General features: G+C 55.3%; 1 protein-coding gene across 1 annotated transcript in view; it reads left to right on the top strand.

Moving 5' to 3' along the window:
- SHANK1 (SH3 and multiple ankyrin repeat domains 1) overlaps positions 1-19997 on the top strand; it is a 58390-nt gene that overhangs the window by 1392 nt on the left and 37001 nt on the right. The window contains exons 2-12 of the mRNA XM_030912901.1: positions 1465-1762; positions 1968-2171; positions 2711-2782; positions 4453-4561; positions 4794-4945; positions 6639-6806; positions 7257-7373; positions 14675-14752; positions 15009-15075; positions 15366-15696; positions 16546-16739. Coding sequence (XP_030768761.1) covers positions 1508-1762; positions 1968-2171; positions 2711-2782; positions 4453-4561; positions 4794-4945; positions 6639-6806; positions 7257-7373; positions 14675-14752; positions 15009-15075; positions 15366-15696; positions 16546-16739 — 1747 coding nt within the window. The 5' untranslated portion in view covers positions 1465-1507. The remainder of the gene's footprint in view (positions 1-1464; positions 1763-1967; positions 2172-2710; positions 2783-4452; positions 4562-4793; positions 4946-6638; positions 6807-7256; positions 7374-14674; positions 14753-15008; positions 15076-15365; positions 15697-16545; positions 16740-19997) is intronic.

The following is a 19997-nucleotide window of genomic DNA, read 5'->3' as shown; positions in this document are numbered from 1 at the left end:
CCCCTCCGAGCGGGGTTAAGGCTAGGGGTCAGCCAGGGTCAGCCGAGGGGGAGTGGCTGGCTGCAGGCCCCAAATCGCTAGGTGGGCTGTGAGGCGGGGCGGGGAGGAGGAGGCCGGGGTCTCCGCAGAGACGAGGTGGGGCGGCGTGGCTGGGTACCTGGAGGGGGAGGGGGCTTCGCAGCGCTGTCGCGCGTGGGGGAGGGGTCTGCTGGCCCTGGGTTAGAGGCTCGCTCGCCCACAGCTCCTGGAACTCTCCTCCCACCACACACATTTAGTCTTCCCTTTCCCAACCCCCCAGCCCATCCCCACTCCCCCAAAGTCAGCAGTACCCTCCACTGCTTCCCATCTCCATGGCAACGGTGCAGGAACCGGGCCTGGTGTGGGGGGGAGGGACCAGACCAGACATTCTGGTTTCCGGTGCTGGGGTGGGAGTTGGGGGAGAACAGAAGGGAGGCGGACCCCTTTTGGAAGGGGCTCCACCCTCATAAGTCCACCTCAAGGGAGAGCAGGGAGGATCCAGAGATGATCCCCTACCTCAGTTCCCCAGACCTTCCTCTCACTTCTTAGCCTCCCTCCTAACACCCCCAGTCCTCAGAGTGGAGCCCCTAGTACCCAGCAAAGCCAGCCCACCCACCCTGCAGTCCTAGAAAAGAGCTACAGGTCATCTGCAGCCACCCACATCTACCCGGGCCACCACACCACTATCACCAGTACAGCACTCCCCGGGCCAACCTCCCCACCCACCCACACACCCTCTCAAGATGCCCCAGTCTCTAAAAGCCACTTCTTGTGGTTCCCTTGGGGACACCCTAGGCCAAATGCTCTGCCCATGACACCGCCATCTCAGTGCCCCTTGCTCCCCTGGGACGGCCGATTCCCCAGCACTACTCTGCATGCCACGCGTTGTCAGCCACACTTGAGTGAAGTCACCAGTTCCACCCGCTCCAGGCTCACCACGCCTCCCTCTCCCCCTTACTACATCTCAGTCTCAGCCTCAGCTTCTCCCCAACCCCACCCCCCGGCCCTGGGGTGACAGGCCAGGCTGGGGCCAGGAGGGCAGGATGCCTGTCAGTTTGTCCATCTGTCTGTCCTTAGCTAATTTTAGCTGCATTTTCTGTGGCCTGGCAAAGTGGGCCAGTAGCTCCCGCGGTGATTCTGCGGTTTCTGGGACACGGCCACGCTGGGTCACCGGCAAAGTGGGGCGCAGGGGGCGGGCTGCAAGCGGGGCCAAGGGCAGGGAAGGAGACACATGCCAGAAGCATGTCAGGGACAGGGGTGTGTGCGTGCCAGCATGGGAGGAGACAGCAGGGGAGGCCATGCAGGCCGAGGGTGTGCCCAGCCTCCTTCCTGCCTATCTTGGGCAGTGGGAGTAGGCTGCCCTTGACCGCTTGACCACCAAGTAGCACTAGCGGCCTCTGAGGGGCCCCGGGCCCCTAGTCTGATGGCCGCCCTTGACCCCCATAGCCGCCTGTGATGCTGCCGTCCCCCGTCGCCCCGTGGCCCCACAATGACCCACAGCCCCGCGACAAGCGAGGACGAGGAACGCCACAGTGCCAGCGAGTGTCCCGAGGGGGGCTCAGAGTCCGACAGCTCCCCAGACGGGCCAGGTCGAGGCCCCCGGGGGACCCGGGGCCGGGGCAGTGGGGCACCTGGTAGCCTGGCCTCTGTTAGAGGCCTCCAGGGCCGCTCAATGTCCGTCCCAGACGACGCCCACTTCAGCATGATGGTCTTCAGGATTGGCATCCCGGACCTGCACCAGACAGTGAGTACCTGCCCACTGGCCAGCGGCAGGAGAGGGACAGGGGAAGCTGGGGGGACAGGGCTCCAACTGACATGGGGAGTTCCACTGGTGCTGGGGATCCTTCCAGGGATCACCCCCACACCCAGCTCCTGGCTCACTTCCCAACCCACCTCAGGCTCCTCTCCGGCCCCTGGCCCACCCTAGCCCCTATCTCCTCCCCCACCAGAAATGCCTGCGCTTCAACCCAGATGCCACCATCTGGACGGCCAAGCAGCAGGTGCTCTGTGCCCTGAGCGAGAGCCTGCAGGATGTGCTCAACTATGGCCTGTTCCAGCCGGCCACCTCGGGCCGTGACGCCAACTTCCTGGAGGAGGAGAGGTTGCTGCGGGAGTACCCCCAGTCCTTCGAGAAGGGGGTGCCCTACCTGGAGGTGAAGCTTCCCCAACCCATTCACTGACAAGAGAAGGCATGCCCTAAACATATCTGTCCCTCACCCACTTTTTAACACACTCAAAGCCTTAATGAGGGGGTACCCATTATACTAGTCCTGATCTAAGCATCACAGGGAAGTCAGAGAGTCCTGAGTTCAAACGGCTGTCTGTTCTGCTTCTGACCAGCTAAGTGACCTTGGCCAAGTCACTTTCCTGTCCCAAGCTTCTCCTCGCCCATCAAAACGGGGGAGGATTCCCAATTACAGTAGGTACTCTAGAACATTTCCTGTGGGGTCCAGACTCCTCCTCCTTCAAAGCAGGGGTTGCAGTGCGCATATACCATGATATCCAGCACTCAGAAAAGCCACTGCCACCCCTCTACCCCATAGACCAAGGTTCCAGGGCTGTTTCCACTCCTACCCTGAGCTACCCTTGAGAATTAGAAGGGGATCAGACCTTCCCCCTACCCCAAGCCTTCTCCCCAGGCCCCTGATTCCAAGTCTCTGTGTCTCTCTCACTGCCCTACCCCTGACCTCAGTTCCGATACAAGACCCGAGTTTACAAACAGACCAACCTGGATGAGAAGCAGCTGGCCAAGTTGCACACTAAGGTGAGAGAATCCTGCTGGCATCTGTCCCCTATAGCCCACTACCACCAGAGCCCCCTGCCCAACCACTTTCTCTCCCCACCTCTTCCCAACAGATCTGCACATTCCCCAAGCCCACAATCCCTCTGGCCACTTCCACCCCTTAACTCAGGGTGCTGTACCACATTTGAGACGACCACAAATACCCCCATTATCTCCATCACAACCCCTTCTTACTTTCCTCTTTTGCCCCTCATCCTTCTGCCTGAGCCCCCATCATTCCCACCTGGCCTCCTTTGAGTCTCCCCTCTCTTCCCCTGCCTCCCCGCATATCCACCCAAGGCCTCTTTACTTCCCCACCTTGGCCTAGGACCCTGACATTGAAAGTCCTTCTGCCTGGAGACTATTTCAAAGACAGGCTGCATTTCTCCCAACCTCATAGCCTGAATCCCTGCAAAAATTCGACCATTACACCCCCCTTTCCAGCCATATCTGTACTCCTGGTATCTTGCCGACCAATCCTCAGCCCCGTCTCTGCTGTGTCTCTAATGGTGAGAGCTGGGAGGAAATTGGGGAACTGCTTTGGTCAGAAATGAAGGATTCTTGATCCTTGAGAGGGAAAAACTCCCAACCCCTCCTTGTCTACCCTCTCCCGACCACAGCATGCATTGAACTCTTTCCTGCCCTAAATGTTCCATCCCTCCAGGCCTTCACGGTCCACTTTGGGAACCACTGGCCAAGTGTGGCTCCTGAGTACTTGCAATATGGTTACTCCCAACTAAGACTCGCTGTGGATGTGAAATACACACTGAGCTTCAAAGACTTAGTACCAAAAAAAGTTAAATAACCTCATTAATAAGTTTCATCTCGAGTACCTGTTGAAACAGTAACATTGTGGCTATGTCAGTTAAAGAACATATATCATTAAAATGAATTTCAACACAACTAACACTTCACCCCTGACCCTGCTTTTTTTTTTTTTTTTTTTTTTTGAGACAGAGTCTTGCTCTGTCACCCAGGCTGGAGTGCAGTGGCGCAATCTTGGCTCACTGCAAGCTCCGCCTCCTGGGTTCACCTCATTCTCCTGCCTCAGCCTCCCGAGTAGCTGGGACTACAGGCGCCCACCACCTCGCCCGGCTAATTTTTTGTATTTTTAGTAGAGATGGGGTTTCACTGTGTTAGCCAGGATGGTCTTGATCTCCTGACCTCGTGATCCACCTGCCTCAGCCTCCCAAAGTGCTGGGATCACAGGCATGAGCTACCACGCCCGGCCTTTTTTTTTTTTTTTTTTTTTTTGAGACAGGGTCTTGCTCTGTCACCCAGGCTGCAGTGGTGCAATCATGGCTCACTGCAGCCTCGACCTTTCAGGGTTCAAAGGATCCTTCCAGCTCAGCCTCCTGAGTAACTGGGACTACAGGCATGTGGCCACCACGCCTGGCTGGTTTTTTGCATTTTTTGTAGAGATAAGAGTTTCACTGTTGCTCAGACTGGTCTCGAACCCCTGGGCCCAAGTGATCCTCCCACCTCGGCCTCCCAAAGGGCTGGGTACTTTCTCTGTAAAGGAGGCCGCTAGAAACTTTTCAATGGCATATGTGACTCTATGTATATTTTCACTGGACGGCGCTGCTTGAGGACCCCGCTTCTCTGCCTTGCTCCTGACTGTCCTGTCTTCTGTGTCTTTGCCCATGACTCAGACGGGGTTGAAGAAGTTCCTGGAGTATGTGCAGCTCGGGACATCTGACAAGGTGGCGCGACTGCTGGACAAGGGGCTGGACCCCAATTACCATGACTCGGATTCGGGAGGTAGGGAGGGGTGAACATCAGGAGGACCTCGGGGCCAGGACAGGGCTGGGGAGCAGGGGTGCCATCTGCATTCAGATCCATTCCTGACTGGTGTCTCTCAAACACGTCGCTGTCCAAGAGGGAGGCCGTGGGGCCAGAGGCTGTGGGGTGGAGAGCTACAGAGCCTGGAAAATGGGAAGGGATGGAGGAGAGGAGAAGGGGTTTCAGGTGACCAGCTTTTCCTGCCTTTCAGAGACCCCCTTGACACTGGCGGCCCAGACTGAAGGCTCTGTAGAGGTGATTCGAACCCTGTGCCTGGGCGGGGCCCACATCGACTTCCGGGCCCGGGATGGCATGACAGCACTGCATAAGGCCGCATGCGCCCGACACTGCCTGGCACTCACGGTGAGGCTGCGGGGACCCCCTACCCCCACCGTGGGGCCCTCTCTCCTTTTCCCTTTGTTCTTTCTCAAACCTCAGTTCTTTGGTTTCTGTAAAAATAGGCCCTCTCATGTCCCCAGTTCAAAGCCCCTTTCCATAGACTGACACACAGCCCCTGTTGTCACCCTTGTCAGGCCCTCCAGGTGCACCCACCTGGGCTACAGCTGACATCATGCAGATTCGGGTGCAGCCTCCTGCCCTAAACACCCGGAACATCTCCATCCCCTGTGACCCAGCTCAATACCAAACCTGCCTCTGTCTCCCCAAGGTGTCAACCCTTCTCATTCCTTAAAATGCAAAGTGAGTTCCCTGCTATGCCCCCAGACAGAGCCCCTCCTCACACACCCTGAAAACAGTCCCCCAGCTACCCTTCCAAACCCAGCACTGCACCAGCTCCACTCCCTCCTCTCTCACATGCAAATACAGCCCCTTCCCCACGTACACAGCCTCAAATGCACTTTCTCAAATAGACAAACCCATACACCCACAAAATACATACACGGCATCAGCTGCACAGTCTAATTTTAAAATACTCTTCTCCCCCTGCCCCCGCCAGGACACTTGATTCCTCTTCATATGCGGGTCAAGATGGGCTGCCCTCAAAGACAGCCATTGAGAAGCACCCCAATGCATAGATGCTCCAGCTAAATGGCCCCTCCCTTCTCTCCCTCAGATTCTTTCTTGAAGAGCCCCTAATGCAGTCAGACACCAGCCACAAAGATCTGCAGTATACCCCTGGAGTTAACAGACCCTGTTCATGTATCTCCCATGCACACTCACCCCCAAACCCACATCCTGCTCATGCATGCCCCTCCCAGCCTCCAGACCTGTGCTATGCAAGCCAGTAGCCAGTGGCCACCTGGGGCTGTTTAAATTTAAATTAATTAGAATGAAGTAAAATTAAAATTTCAGTTCCTCAGGCTCACTAGCCACGTTCAAGTGCTCAGGGGACCACACGTGCCTGCCATATAGGGTGGTGCAGTTGCAGACCATCCCCACGGTGGTGGAACGTCCTGTTGGATGGCACTGCTACAGGCTGTCCTCATACAAGGTTGCTGCCAACACTTTCTCCTATTAATGCTCATTATTGCCAGCCTTCCACACCCAGAGTTGTCTTTCAAGTGGGAGCAGGAAGTGGCCTGCAGCCCCAGTGAGGCCGGCCCGATCCTTGCCCTTATCCAAGCTTACTTGTCTATCCCCTGGCTTCCTGCTATGCCCCTTCTTTGAGATCCTGGACCTAATAACGCCTCCCGCTTGGCCAGAGACCCTCCAGCATCCAGACTCTGGCCTCTCATTTGTCCCCAACAACCTACCTGTAGGAGGTGGAATGGGTGGGTACTGTGGCCCCGAATGTCCTTCAATGGCTCATCCAAGGTCACCCCCAGGGGAAAGGCTGGGTGGGATGTCAAGAGTGCCAGCGTCCTCTGGAGGCATCTACCCAAGTGCCACATTGTTCACAGGGGATCAGAGTGGCCCAGGGAGGAAAAGGGCCGGGCTCAAGGTCACACAAGGACATTATGGCAGAACTAAGACTGTCACTGTCATTGGCCACTGTGGGTCACCCAGGATGGTCCAGTCCCCCTGGCCCTTCAGAATGAGCTGGTTAATGTGTGACTGTCATCTGTGTTTCTCTACTGGGTTCTCTCTCCGTTCCTAGGCGCTCCTGGACCTTGGGGGTTCCCCCAACTACAAGGACCGTCGGGGGCTGACCCCTCTGTTCCATACGGCTATGGTGGGTGGTGACCCCCGATGCTGTGAGCTGCTCCTGTACAACAGGGCCCAGCTGGGCATAGCTGATGAGAACGGCTGGCAGGAAATCCACCAGGTGCTCCTGATTCAGGCCATGAAGGGCTGGGGTGGGGGACCTAGTCTCTGAGGCATCCAAGGGACTGGGGCTGGGAACCAGATGCCAGGGTCCTCACAGAGCATGGGGGTAAGAATAACATGGTCCCCAAAGAGGAAATGATGGGGGTGAAGACACAAAGACCCTAAGGGGGCATAGGCAGGGGAACCAGATGCCTTGATCCCTGAGAGGGATGGGCTGGCCTCTTGGCCCTCTTAAGGAGGCAGACCAGACGCCTGGTTTGGAATGACTGAACATTTGGATTGTGAGGCTGACAGCCTGGGTCCCAGAGCAGGAAGAGGGACAAAAAGGTGATGGGGAGGTGGATGTGGTGAACGATAGGATGAGAAGGCCAGTGCACAGGTTGTGTGCAGACTCTTGGCCCAGAGGGAGAACAGCCTGGGTCTGATCCATGCTCCCTGTCCTGCCCAGGCCTGCCAGCGGGGTCACTCTCAGCACCTGGAGCATCTGCTCTTCTATGGGGCTGAGCCTGGAGCCCAGAACGCCTCAGGGAATACAGCTCTGCACATCTGCGCCCTCTACAACAAGGTCTGCCTAGCAGCGGCCGCCCCAGGCCCCTCGCATCCCTCATAGCTGCCTCCCCCAGGGCCAAGCTCGGATACTCCTCTTGACTGCATCTCTGCACGCTTCACTTCTTCACTCTTTCACCCTCTCATCCAGTCATCCATTCATCCATCCATCTATCCATCCATCCATCCATCCATCCATCCATCCATCCATCCAACAGATATTTACTGAGCTCCTTCTCTGTATCAGGCCCGGAGCTGGGTGCTGGGGACAAAGTGTTGAGCTCATGGCAGAGGGCAGGCAACATAGTTTGCTGCTACAATCCAGAGTACTCAGAGCAAAGTCACAGGGAATCCAGATCCCTGTGGGGGCCCACATCTGGGACTGGGCTTGAGATGGAGTGGCTGGGGGTGGAGGTGGCTTCCCGGAGGAGGTGCCCCCAGTATTGAGATGAGCAGGAGTAGAAAAGGCGAGAAAGGGGTGCTCCAGGGTGGGGGCACAGCCTGTGCAGAAAACCAGAGGAAAGGGGGCTATGGGTCCTCAGTGCTCCTGTGTCTCCATTCAGCCAGTGGTGTGTTCAGGTGCCACGTGGTGGCACGGCAGGGCACAGGGGAAAGTTCAACGTGCAGCCACTGTGGCCCCTGAAGGGAATGAGTGATATGGGAGTTTTAGCAATTCAGGACCTTGGGGGTCCTGACAGCCTGGGTCCCTGAGCAGGAAGGGAGTGCTGAAGGAAGACCGGAAGGACATCCCCACTTCCAGAGTTCCTAGGAGAGGAGAGGGACAGAGCAGGCAGGGGGTCTCATGGCAGCTGGTTGGCAAGAGCCAGAGCTTTCAGTATCATGACCTCTGGTACTTTAGCCACCTGCGCTGCAGATGATCCTGGGCAGGTCAGCCCTATGGAAAGCCTCAATCTCCCCACCTGTTTCTTGATGCTCCCTGCCCTTGAAGGGCAGCTGTGGGGGTACTTAGAGGGACAGACGCTAGCATGACAGAGCTAGTCTATCAGCCCCCTTCCTCCAGGAAGTCTTCCAAAACAGCCCTCAGCCCCCTCTGCCTCAGCAGAACTTACAGTGCTGGGGATTTGGCGGGTGGCCACATGCTGCCTGGTGGCAGCCAGCAGTATGCCTGGAGCCTGGGGAAGACTCAGTGCTTTTCAAACCGAACCAACATGGTGCCGGCACTTCTCTCCCTGTGTGCTTCTGCCTCCTGCTCTGCGACACACAGGCCTCGCAACCAATCCTCTGACTCCGAGGCCCTTGTGCAGCTGATGGGGAAGAAGCCCCGGCCCCACGGGCAGATGGGGGTGGGGGAGCAAAAGAGTCCCCCTGACTCTTTGAGGCGCCATCCTTCTTCCTGAAACGGGAATAACACCAGCTTTTATTGAAGAGGATGAGCCATCGTGTATATTAAGTACTCATCCCTGGAAGGCAGCCATCAGAATAATAATTGTCATTGTTACCATCACCAGTGTCAGTCAGGGTCCAGTCGGGAGACAGAAACTGTACCATTCAGATAAACAGATAAATTTCAGTATAGAGAACTGGACCAGGCACGGTGGCTTATGCCTGTAATCCCAACACTTTGGGAGGCCAAGGCGGGAGGATGGCTTGAGCCCAGGAGTTCGAGACCAACCTGGGCAACATGGGAAAACTTAGTCTCTATGAAAAATGCAAAAATCAACTGGGCACAGTGGCATGCACCTGAAGTCCCAGCAACTCAGGAGGCTGAGGCAGAAGGATCGCTTGAGCCTGGGAGGTGGAGGCTGCACTGAGCTATGATCATGCCACTGCACTCCAGCCTGGGTGACAGAGTGAGACCCTGCCTTAAAAAAAAAAAAAAAAGGCCGGGCGCGGTGGCTCAAGCCTGTAATCCCAGCACTTTGGGAGGCCGAGGCGGGCGGATCACGAGGTCAGGAGATCGAGACCATCCTGGCTAAGACGGTGAAACCCCGTCTCTACTAAAAAAATACAAAAAACTAGCCGGGCGAGGTGGCGGGCGCCTGTAGTCCCAGCTACTCGGGAGGCTGAGGCAGGAGAATGGCGGGAACCCGGGAGGCAGAGCTTGCAGTGAGCCGAGATCGCGCCACTGCATTCCAGCCTGGGCGACACAGTGAGACTCCGTCTCAAAAAAAAAAAAGAGAGAGAATTAGACAGCAGGCAGAGTTTTCTTAGTGGCACAGATGAACAAGTCATTTCCCCTCCTTGATCTTCTCCTTTCTCAGCTGTGATGGGTCAATAGTTAATATCCACCATGCAAAAGGATCAGGTGGGTTAGTAGTTTTGCTTGCCTTTGCCATGGGCTTAACAAATCGATGCATAACACATACGAACTTGATTCCTCCATTTCCGCCCTTGTCTTCCTCCCAGGCTTTAAGCTTTCCAAGAGCCAGGGCTAAGTCTGACAGTTCTTCCCCAGCACCTGCCACCTTGGCCTCCTGACATGCCCGTCTAGCCTTTGGTGGTGAAGGTCAGATCCGTGTCTAGGCTGTGAGCACCTCAAGGGTGGGGGTTGAGTCTGATTACTTGCTCTGTTCCAGGACCCCAGCACACAGCAGGCCTAACTGCATCTTTGTTGAGTGAGTAAATGAATGAATGAAAATGAGTGAATGAATGATAGGTCAGCCCTCTTGGATTTCCACCAAGACTCTGCACAGTGCCTGGCTCAGAGCATTCAACAGGTGTTTGCTTGTTTCAACAGACTGAGTGACTCAACAAACGAATGAATGATTTGAACAAATGAATTTTGACTGACTTAACTTCATATCCTCCATCCTCATCCTTTCCATGCAAGTTCCTTGAGCACCTACTATGTGCACAGCACCAGGCCTTGGGGATGTGAGATGAATCAGATGCAACATCTGGCCTGGGGAGGGTGAGGGTGTGATGGGGGGCGGGGTGGGAGTTCACAGTCTGGTGAGGAGGCAGACGTGTAAACACATCACGGCAATGGCATGAAATAAGTGCTAGGATGCCATTAAATGCGAGTTTCTCTTGGTGCCATCAACTCTGACTTGCATACCTTCTCAGCTTTGTAAGAGTAGGATGAGGAGCAGGTGAGCTTAGGGGCTGTGCTCTGGCTCTGTGCCCCCAGTGTGGGGGTAGGGGGTGTGAAAACACGCAAAAGGTCAGGAGCGGTGCCTCATGCCTGCAATCCCAGCACTTTAGGAGGCCGGGGCGGGTGGATCATGAGGTCAGGAGTTCAAGACAAACCTGGCCAAGATGGTGAAACCCTGTTGCTACTAAAAAGACAAAAATTAGCCAGGCATGGTGGCTGGCACCTGTAACCCAGCTACTTGGGAGGCTGAAGTAGAGAATTGCTTGAACCCAAGAGGCAGAGGTTGCAGTGAGCTGAGATCGCACCACTGCACACCAGCCTGGGTAACAGAGCAAGACTCCATCTCAAAAAAAAAAAAAAAAAAAAGAAAAAGAAAAACATGCAAAAGTACACATGGCAGGTGTTAACAGTCTAGTTGGCCAGCAGCACTGGCATACACAGACTCACATACACACACACACTCACAAACATACCCAGAACACACACTGGGCTAACTCTGCTGCCTGATGTGTCTTTGGCAGTCAGAGTCGTCCATTCATAGGAGACAGGTGAACCATAGGATCAGAAAGCCACGTGCACAGGAGGATCGCTTGAGCCTAAGAGGTGGAGGCTGCAGTGAACTGAGATCGTGCCACTGCACTCCAGAAAGTGGAGGTTACAGTGAGCTGATATTGCGCCACTGCACTCCAGCCTGGCAACAGAGCGAGACTCCATCTCAAAAAAAAAAAAAAAAAAAAAAAAAAAAAAAAAAAAAAAAAGAGGGAGGCCAGGTTGGAATCCTCACTGCTCCACTAACTGGTTGTGTGGCCTTGGGTATAGCATCTGCCCTCTCTGAACCTGTCCTGTAACATGGGCTCATACAAACCCCTTGGTGTATGCTTGTCATGTGGAAGGGGTAAGATCAAGGAGGTGCTTGGAGAATGATGGTTAAATTAGCATCAGAGGACTCTGGGGTAGAGTTAAGCTGGGGGCCAAGTTGGGTTTAGCCAGGCCAAGAAAAAAGGGAGAGGACACTCCTCCTACCGAACAGTTCCTGTGGTTCCAGCATTAATCCAGGTGGCAGGTGCCATAGGCAAAATCATGCCCCTGTACAACTTATGACGTAGAGGAGAAGAGACACTAATCAGACAAATAACAGGAAATGGAATTCCAGGGAGATGGGGTTATGAAGAAAATGAGTTAACATTGGCTTAGAGCACCTGGCACATACACCAGTCTCATATTAAAAAACAAAGCAAGGGGCCAGGCACAGTGGCTCATGCCTGTTATCCCAGCACTTTGGGGGGCCAAGGCGGGCTGATCACCTGAGGTTGGGAGTTCAAAACCAGCCTGGCCAACTTGGGGAAATCCCATTTCTACTAAAACTACAAAAATTAGCCAGATGTGATGGGCGGGTGCCTGTAGTCTCAGCTACTTGGGAGGCTGAGGCAGGAGAATCGCTTGAACCCAGGAGGTGGAGGTTGTAGTGAGCTGAGATCATGTTACTGCACTCCAACCTGGACACACCACCACGCCTGGCTAATTTTTGTATTTTTAGTAGAGATGGGGTTTCTCCATGTTGGTCAGGCTGGTCTTGAACTCCCAACCTCCTGGGTGACGAGAGCAAAACTCCATCTCAAAAAAATTAAATAAATAAATAAATAAATAAAAATAAATGAAGCAAGCAAGAGGAGAAGGTTTTTTTTTCAGACAGGATGGCCAGAGAAGACCTCTCTGAAGAGGTGGCATTTGTGCAAAAGCCTGAATGAAGTGAGGAAGCAAGCTATGCTGAGATCTAGCAGGAGAGGTTTCTAAGCAGAGGGAGCAGCCGTGCAAGGGTCCTGGGGCATGAGTGTGCTGTCAGAGGAAGGAGGAGGCCAGTGTAACTGGAGCCTGGGAGCAAGGGCGGGTGGTAGAAGATGAAGTTGGTGAGGGTCAGGGTGGGGAGTGGCAGGGCAGGCAGCTCAGGTTAGCTCAGCTAACCCTAACCCTCCTAGGCTGTGGCATGGACTTTGTGCTTAGCCCAAACAGTGATGAGGGGTGCCGTATGATTGACATTGGTGAGAAATTGATCTGAATGTAGAAGGTGTCCCTGTCCCCGCTGGCCCAGTCCTGTCCCCACCCTTTCCCCAACAATGTGTGTCCCCTTCCTTCTGGGTCTGGCAGAAAGTGTGATTAAGATAGAAGGCTTTGGAGTCACAGAGACCTGGGTTCGAATCCAAGGCTGATAATCACCAGCTGTGTGATCTTGAGCTCCCCCCCCTTTTTTTTTTTTTGAGACAGGGTGTCTCTTTGTCACCCAGACTGGAGTGCAGTGGCATGAACAAGGCTCTCTGCTGCCTCGACCTCTTGCGCTCAAGTGATCCTCTCACCTCAGTCCCACAAGTAGCTGGGACTACAGGCGCGTGCCACCACGCCAGGCTAATTTTTATTTTTATTTTATTTTATTTTTTGAGACAGAGTTTCGTTCTCGTTGCCCAGGTTGGAGCGCAATGGCGCGATTTCGGCTCCCGGCCACCTCCACGTCCCGCATTCAAGCAATTCTCCTACCTCAGCCTCACGAGTAGCTAGAATCACAGACACGCACCACCACGCCTGGCTAATTTTTGTATTTTTAGTAGAGATGGAGTTTCTCCATGTTGGTCAGGCTGGTCTTGAACTCCCGACCTCAGATTATCTGCCCCCCCTCGGCCTCCCAAAGTGCTGGGATTACAGGCGTGAGCCACCTGTAGCCAGCCACACCAGGCCAATTTTTAAAAAATTTTTTGTAGAGACGGGATTTCGCCATGTTGCCCAGGCTAGTGTCAAACTCCTGGGCTCAAGCGATCCCCCCCAGCCCCCGCCTCGGCCTCCCAAAGTGCTGGGATCACAGGAGTGAGCCATGGTGCCTGGCCCACCTTGCGCTCTTTTGAAAGCCTTAGTTTCCTCTTCTGTAAAATAGAGACAATTTCCATGTCCTGGAATTGTTGGGTAATTGAAGGATCTTCTGCCTCTAAAGTGCCAAGTGCCTGGCATGTAATGGTAAGCCTCAGTAAGGTCTAGACCCGTGGTTCTCAACCGGGGAGCTTCTGTCCCCCAGGGCACACTTGTCAACGTCTAAAGACATTTTTGGTTGTCATGACTGGGGAGGGGAGTGCTACTGGCATCTAGTGGTAGAGACGGGGGATGCTACTCAACATCCCACGGCGCTCAGAACACCCCCCACAAACCAATGAATCACCAAAGAATTATCTGGCCCCAACGTTCAGTGGAACATAGCATGAGCACGTATCCTAAATGCCCTCAAATATCCTAGTGGCCATGTTAAGGAGAAGGGGAAAATAATTAGGTGACATTTATTGTAACAACATACTTTACTTATAACAGTGTATCCAAAATGTTATCATTTCAACATAGAATCAATACAGAAATTATTAGGTTTTTTGTTGTTGTTGTTGTTGTTGTTGTTGTTTTGAGACAGAGTCTCCCTCTGTCACCCAGGCTGGAGTGCAGTGGCGGGATCTCGGCTCACTGCAACCTGCACCTCCTGGGTTCAAGTGATTCTCCCACCTCAGCCTCCTGAGTAGCTGGGATTACAAGCGCTCACCACCACACCTGGCTAATTTTTGTAGTTTTTGGTAGTGACGGGGTTTCACCATGTTGTCCAGGCTGGTCTCAAATACCTGACCTCAAGTGATCCGCTCGCCTTGACCTCCCAAAGTGCTGGGATTACAGGTGTGTGTCACCACGCCTGGCATTTTTTTTTTTTTTCAGGGCGGAGGGGAGACAGGTCCGTGCTCTGTCACCCAGGCTTGATCTCAGCTCACTGCAGCCTCAAACTCCTGAGCTCAAGAGATCCTCCCACCTCAGCCTCCCAAGTATTTGGGACTCCAGGCACCCACCACCATGCCTGGCTAACTTCTGTTTATTTTTTTATAGAAATGGGGAGTGGCTCACTATGTCGCCCAAGCTGGTCTGGAACTTCTGCCTTGGCCTCCCAAAGTCTTAGGATTACAGGCTTGAGCCACCACACCTGGCTATAGACATTTAAATTCTCTCTTGTTTTCATATGGCATCCTTGAAATCCAGTGTGTATTTCACATGCATGGTGCATCTCCATTTGGGCCGTCCACGTTTAAACTCAAGTGCTCCTGGTCTGTACCTGGCAGGTGGCTGCTGTCCTGAGTGGTGCAGGTTTAGGGTGGAGTATTTATTCCTGAGGCTCTTAGCACAGTACCTGTATCCACTCATGGTGCCCTTAATGTTTTTCTCTCTCTTTGTCCTGCGCCACTGGCCATCACCCACAGGAGACCTGTGCCAGGATCCTCCTGTATCGAGGTGCCGACAAGGATGTGAAGAATAACAACGGACAGACGCCGTTCCAGGTCTGGGGCTGCAGTGGATGTACTGAAGTCTCCGGGGCTAAGGAAAGGGTGACAGTGACACCCAGTGGATAAGGAAGGGGACAATGAGGAAAGCAAGGAGACAGGCCGTGGAGGGGGAGCGGGAAGAAGAGGGAGGGTGGCATTGTCAGGGTGGAAGGTTTGGGTCGGGCTGGGGACCTCAGTGTGTTTCCTGCCCTCTCTCTGCTCCCTGGGCCACCCCGCCCCCCGCCAACCCACCTCTACCCACTCCCTCCAGGTGGCAGTGATTGCTGGGAATTTTGAGCTGGGGGAGCTGATCCGAAACCATCGAGAACAGGATGTGGGTGAGTGACAGGGAGCTGGGGCTGCACAGAGAACCTGGGGCGGCTGGGGTTTCATGGTGGGATGGGAGAGTCGGGGTACCTGACTTGAGGGCCAGGATAGGATGGAGAAAACCCTAGAGGACCAAAAATGTCTGGGTGGTGGTTGGGGGAGCAATTCCAGGCCCCCCGCCCTTTCTCATCTCTGTCTTTCTCCCTCATGCCTCTCTCCCACCATCTCTTGCCCCCGCATGGCCCCCTGCTTGCCTTTTCTCCCCTAACATCTGCCCCCCGCCGCCACTGTGCCCTCTCAGTGCCCTTCCAGGAGTCCCCCAAGTATGCGGCCCGGCGACGGGGGCCCCCGGGCACAGGGCTGACAGTGCCCCCAGCGCTGCTGCGGGCCAACAGTGACACCAGCATGGCGCTGCCCGACTGGATGGTGTTCTCCGCCCCGGGGGCCTCGTCCTCTGGGGCCCCTGGCCCTACCTCAGGGTCCCAGGGCCAGTCGCAGCCCTCGGCCCCCACCGCCAAGCTCAGCAGCGGGACCCTCCGAAGTGCCAGCAGCCCCCGGGGTGCCAGGGCCCGCTCTCCATCCCGAGGGAGGCACCCTGAGGACGCCAAGAGGCAGCCCCGAGGCCGGCCCAGGTAGGGGAGGCAGCCCTGGCTCCATAGTCCCCAGCCCCGTCAAATCCCCTCCCCAGAGAGGTGGCTTCCCCCGAGGCCAGCTCAGCTGCCTTCCTCTGTAGGCCCTCATCCATCCAAGTCCCTAGTGTCACCATGGGGTAAAGTAAGGGCCTTGGGAGCTACTGTCCCGACTCCACCCCCAGTGCACCACATGTTAGCTGGACATCTGCTCTACGACAGGGGCCCCAGGCAGAGGATACCCCAAAGAAACATGTGTCCCAACCCCTGAGGACAGAGAATGACAGGGTGAGGTGGAGGGAAGCCGAGCAGGAAGAGGATGGGGGTGGTGGCAGGGACTTGGGTGGGGGACAGAGAGGTCATTCTGGAGGGAGGATGAGGAGTGGGCGGGGGCATTCCGGGGTCAGGAGGCCCACGTGGCTAGAGGAGGGTGAGAAGGAGGTGGAGGCCAGCCAGGCGTGTCCCGAGGAAGTGGGGGAGAGGCTGGCAACGGCGGGCAGAGGAGTTGGACCTGACCCAGGAGGAAGCTGGGAGTCGCGGAAGGCTCGTGAGCGGAGGGATGACACAGTCCCAGCTCAGCCTCAGGAAGCTGAATCAGGCGGTGCGCACAGGACCGTGGGAGGGGGCAGAGCCGGAAGCCAGGAGGCAGGAGAGGGGGCTGGGGGGCAGCTGCGGGGAGGCAGAGGAGCCCCCAAATGCCCTCTTTCCTGGAGGACACCAGTGCTGGGAAAGTCCCTCCCCCCTCCCCCACCCTGATGCTCCGTCCTCTTCCCCCACCCAAGGACCCCTGTCCTCCCAGAGGTGTTCCCTCCCTCCACCCTCCCCTGCCTCTCATGCTCTCTGTGTACACAGCTCCAGCGGGACACCCCGGGAAGGGCCAGCCGGGGGCACGGGGGGCTCAGGGGGCCCCGGGGGCTCCCTGGGCAGCCGCGGGAGGCGGAGGAAGCTCTACTCAGCAGTACCCGGGCGCTCCTTCATGGCTGTGAAGTCGTACCAGGCCCAAGCCGAGGGGGAGATCTCCCTGAGCAAGGGCGAGAAGATCAAAGGTACCCAGGGTGGAAGCAGGGCCTGGGCTGGGCTGGGCTGTGGGGGCAATCAGGGAAAACGTGGAGCAGAGAGCAGACCATTCTCAGACACCTGGAGTATCTCAGACCTCAGAGAGCCCTGCGGCGCCCCTTGAGCCTTGAAGGAGCATAGAGTGTAGCTGAGTTGACCCTGTCAGGAGGCAGTGCTGAGGCAAAAGCAGTGAAGTGAGCCGTGTCCCATTGTGGGACACTGATGCCGTGTGCAGGGCATGGTTGGAACATCTCACCAAATCGTCTCTTTAGACTCCTCATGGCCCTTTCTGGGGAGGGAGGTCATGGGCCCCATTGCATGGTTGAAGGAACAGAGCCTCACACAGGTGAAGCAACTTGCCCAAGGTCCCCAGTCCAAGCCCACAGTCCTTCCTGCCACCTGGTGCAGAGCGTGAGGCCGAGCAGCCTTAACTTTGCCTCCTGCATCTGCCCAGGGGTCCTCAACTGAGAGACGGGCAGGATCCTACTTCTAGGGCCCCGATGAGTTGGCACATGTAAGATGCTTGGTCATGGGGAGGGCTCCCAAAACAGTGGTTGCCGTTATCAGGGTTCACCTCCCTTTGGTTTCTCCACCTTCGTTTGGAAAGTGGAGCCAGTCTCCCCTGCTTGTAGGCTTTGCAGGGCTGCTGACGTGTTCTTGGATAGAAGGATGCTTTAGAGACGACCATTTGCCGCAGGTGTGGCCGTTAATATGAGGCATTGGAAAAATTCTTTGCCAGACTCTAGGCTGCTCAGGAGCCGAGTGGCATAGCGGTTGAGAGCCTGGCGGCCTGGGTTCAAATCCTGGCCCCACCACTTCCTAGCAGGGTGACCTCAGCCAAGTGACTTCTCTGGGCCTCAGTTTCTTCATCTGTAAAATGAGACCCTCATGAGGATTAGAGGAGTCAGAGCATGTAAAGCACTTAGACCAATGTTTCCTACATAACAAGTGCCACTTAAGACCCATCACTTGGCCAGGCACGGTGGCTCACGCCTGTAATCCCAGCACTTTGGGAGGCCGAGGCAGATGGATCACCTGAGATCAGGAGTTCTAGACCAGCCTGGCCAACATGGTGAATCCCCATCTCTACTAAAAACACAAAAAATAAAAAATTAGCTGGGTGTGGTGGCGCACACCTGTAATCCCAGCTACTTGGGAGGCCAAGGCAGAATTGCTTGACCCCAGGAGGTGGAGGCTGCAGTGAGCCGAGATCACGCCACTGCACTCCTGCCTGACTGACAAGAGTGAAACTCCATCTCAAAAAAAAAAAGAAAAAAAAAAAGCCGTCATTTTCTTGTTTTTTTTTTTTTTTTTTTTTTTGAGACGGAGTCTCGCTCTGTGGCCCGGGCTGGAGTACAGTGGCCGGATCTCAGCTCACTGCAAGCTCCGCCTCCCGGGTTCCCGCCATTCTCCTGCCTCAGCCTCCCGAGTAGCTGGGACTACAGGCGCCCGCCACCTCGCCCGGCTAGTTTTTTGTATTTTTTAGTAGAGACGGGGTTTCACCGTGTTAGCCAGGATGGTCTCGATCTCCTGACCTCGTGATCCGCCCGCCTCGGCCTCCCAAAGTGCTGGGATTACAGGCTTGAGCCACCGCGCCCGGCCCATTTTCTTAAGTGGCCCCTACTTTAGGCACTTAGAGGAGAGAGACCTGGGCCCCTGGATAAGTAGGGAAGATCCTACCACAGAAGGTCAACTTGAGTGAGGCCTTGAAGGGTATTCAGGGGTCAGAGCGTCAGGTGGGCTGTGTAACTGCATGTGTTACAAAGTCTCTCTTCCCATAGCCTGAGTTCCTGTAGGTGAGGTCATAAGTCATTGGTCTCTGGGTCTCTAGGGCTCAGTTTAATGACCCAGCACACAGGAGGCTTTAATGCACATATGTTGAATGAATGAGTGAGTGAATGAATAATCAAATTCAGGAGGTACTGTGGAGGCCAGGTGCAGCTCCTTCAGGGCAAGCTGCCTGGGACATAGGCACGTGGGGTGGGAGGAGATGGGAGAAAAGAAGGGTGAGCTGAGGCCAGAAGTAAAGGACCTTCTGGGCAGGCAAGGACCATGGGCAGTATCTTGCTGAGCTACAAGCTCAATGCTTCTATGCAGGAAGAGAATACACTGCCTTCTGTTTTTATATCCTCATCTTCCATTAAGACGGACTTAATTGCCTCAAAGCACGCCCACATCCACTATGTCACTGAGCTTCACACAACCCGATGAGGTAGCCGACTCCTGCTACTCTCAGAATCAAAGCCCAAAGTCTTAACCTGGCCTCCAAGCTGCCTGTCTGCCCCCCTTGCCAACCTCATCTCATGCGACTCTTCCCTTCACCCACAAGGTTCCAGGGACCTCATCCTTCTCTCCAATCTTCCAGTGCCCCAAGCCCTCCCATCCCCCAATGCCCCGAGCCCTCCCATCCCCCAATGCCCCGAACCCTCCCATCCCCCAATACCCCGAGCCCTCCCATCCCCCATTGCCCTGAGCCCTCCCATCCCCCAATGCCCCGAGCCCTCCCATTCCCCAATGCCCCGAGCCCTCCCATCCCCCAATGCCCCGAGCCCTCCAATCCCCCAGTGCCCTGAACCCTCCAATTCTCCAATGCCCCAAACCCTCTAATCTTCTAATGCCCCAATCCCTCCAATATCCCAAAGCCCCAAGCCCTCCATTCCCTCAACGGCCCAAGCCATCCCATCCTCCAGTGCCTGAGTCATCCAATCCTCCAGTGCCTGAGCCATCCAATCCTCCAGTACCCGAGCCCTCCAATTCCCCAGTGCCCCAACCCCTCCATTCCTCCAATGCCCCAAGCCTTCCAATCCTCCAATGCCCCGAGCCCCCAAGTCATCCAAATGCTCCAAGCCCTCCAATCCTCCAATCTACCAACTCCTCCATTCCTCCAATGTCCCAAGCCTTCTTATATGCCAAACTCTTCAAACATGGTGTTCCTTCTGCCTGGAAAACTCTTCCATGCTCTCTTTGCCTCCCCAGCTCCTAGGATCCTTCAGGTCTCAGTCTATATGTCACACCTCAGGGATACCTCCTTGGACCCCTTTGCCATCTATAAGTTATATACTCCCATCTGGCTTCTCTCCAAACATTCTCTTATTGTCCCTTGAGCTCTGACCCCAACTTCCAATCTTGTAGTCACTTGTACAGTTATGCCTCTATTGGCGGCTGTTCTGGAAGCTCCTCAAAGGAAGGAAAAACATTGATTATATTCAACTGTCTACCCTGGTACCTGACTCATGACTGGCACTAAA

The sequence above is a fragment of the Rhinopithecus roxellana genome, chromosome 12, assembly GCF_007565055.1.
Source record: "Rhinopithecus roxellana isolate Shanxi Qingling chromosome 12, ASM756505v1, whole genome shotgun sequence".
In the NCBI taxonomy this organism is placed as follows: Eukaryota; Metazoa; Chordata; class Mammalia; order Primates; family Cercopithecidae; genus Rhinopithecus; species Rhinopithecus roxellana.
This window is presented reverse-complemented; position numbering and strand designations above follow the sequence as displayed.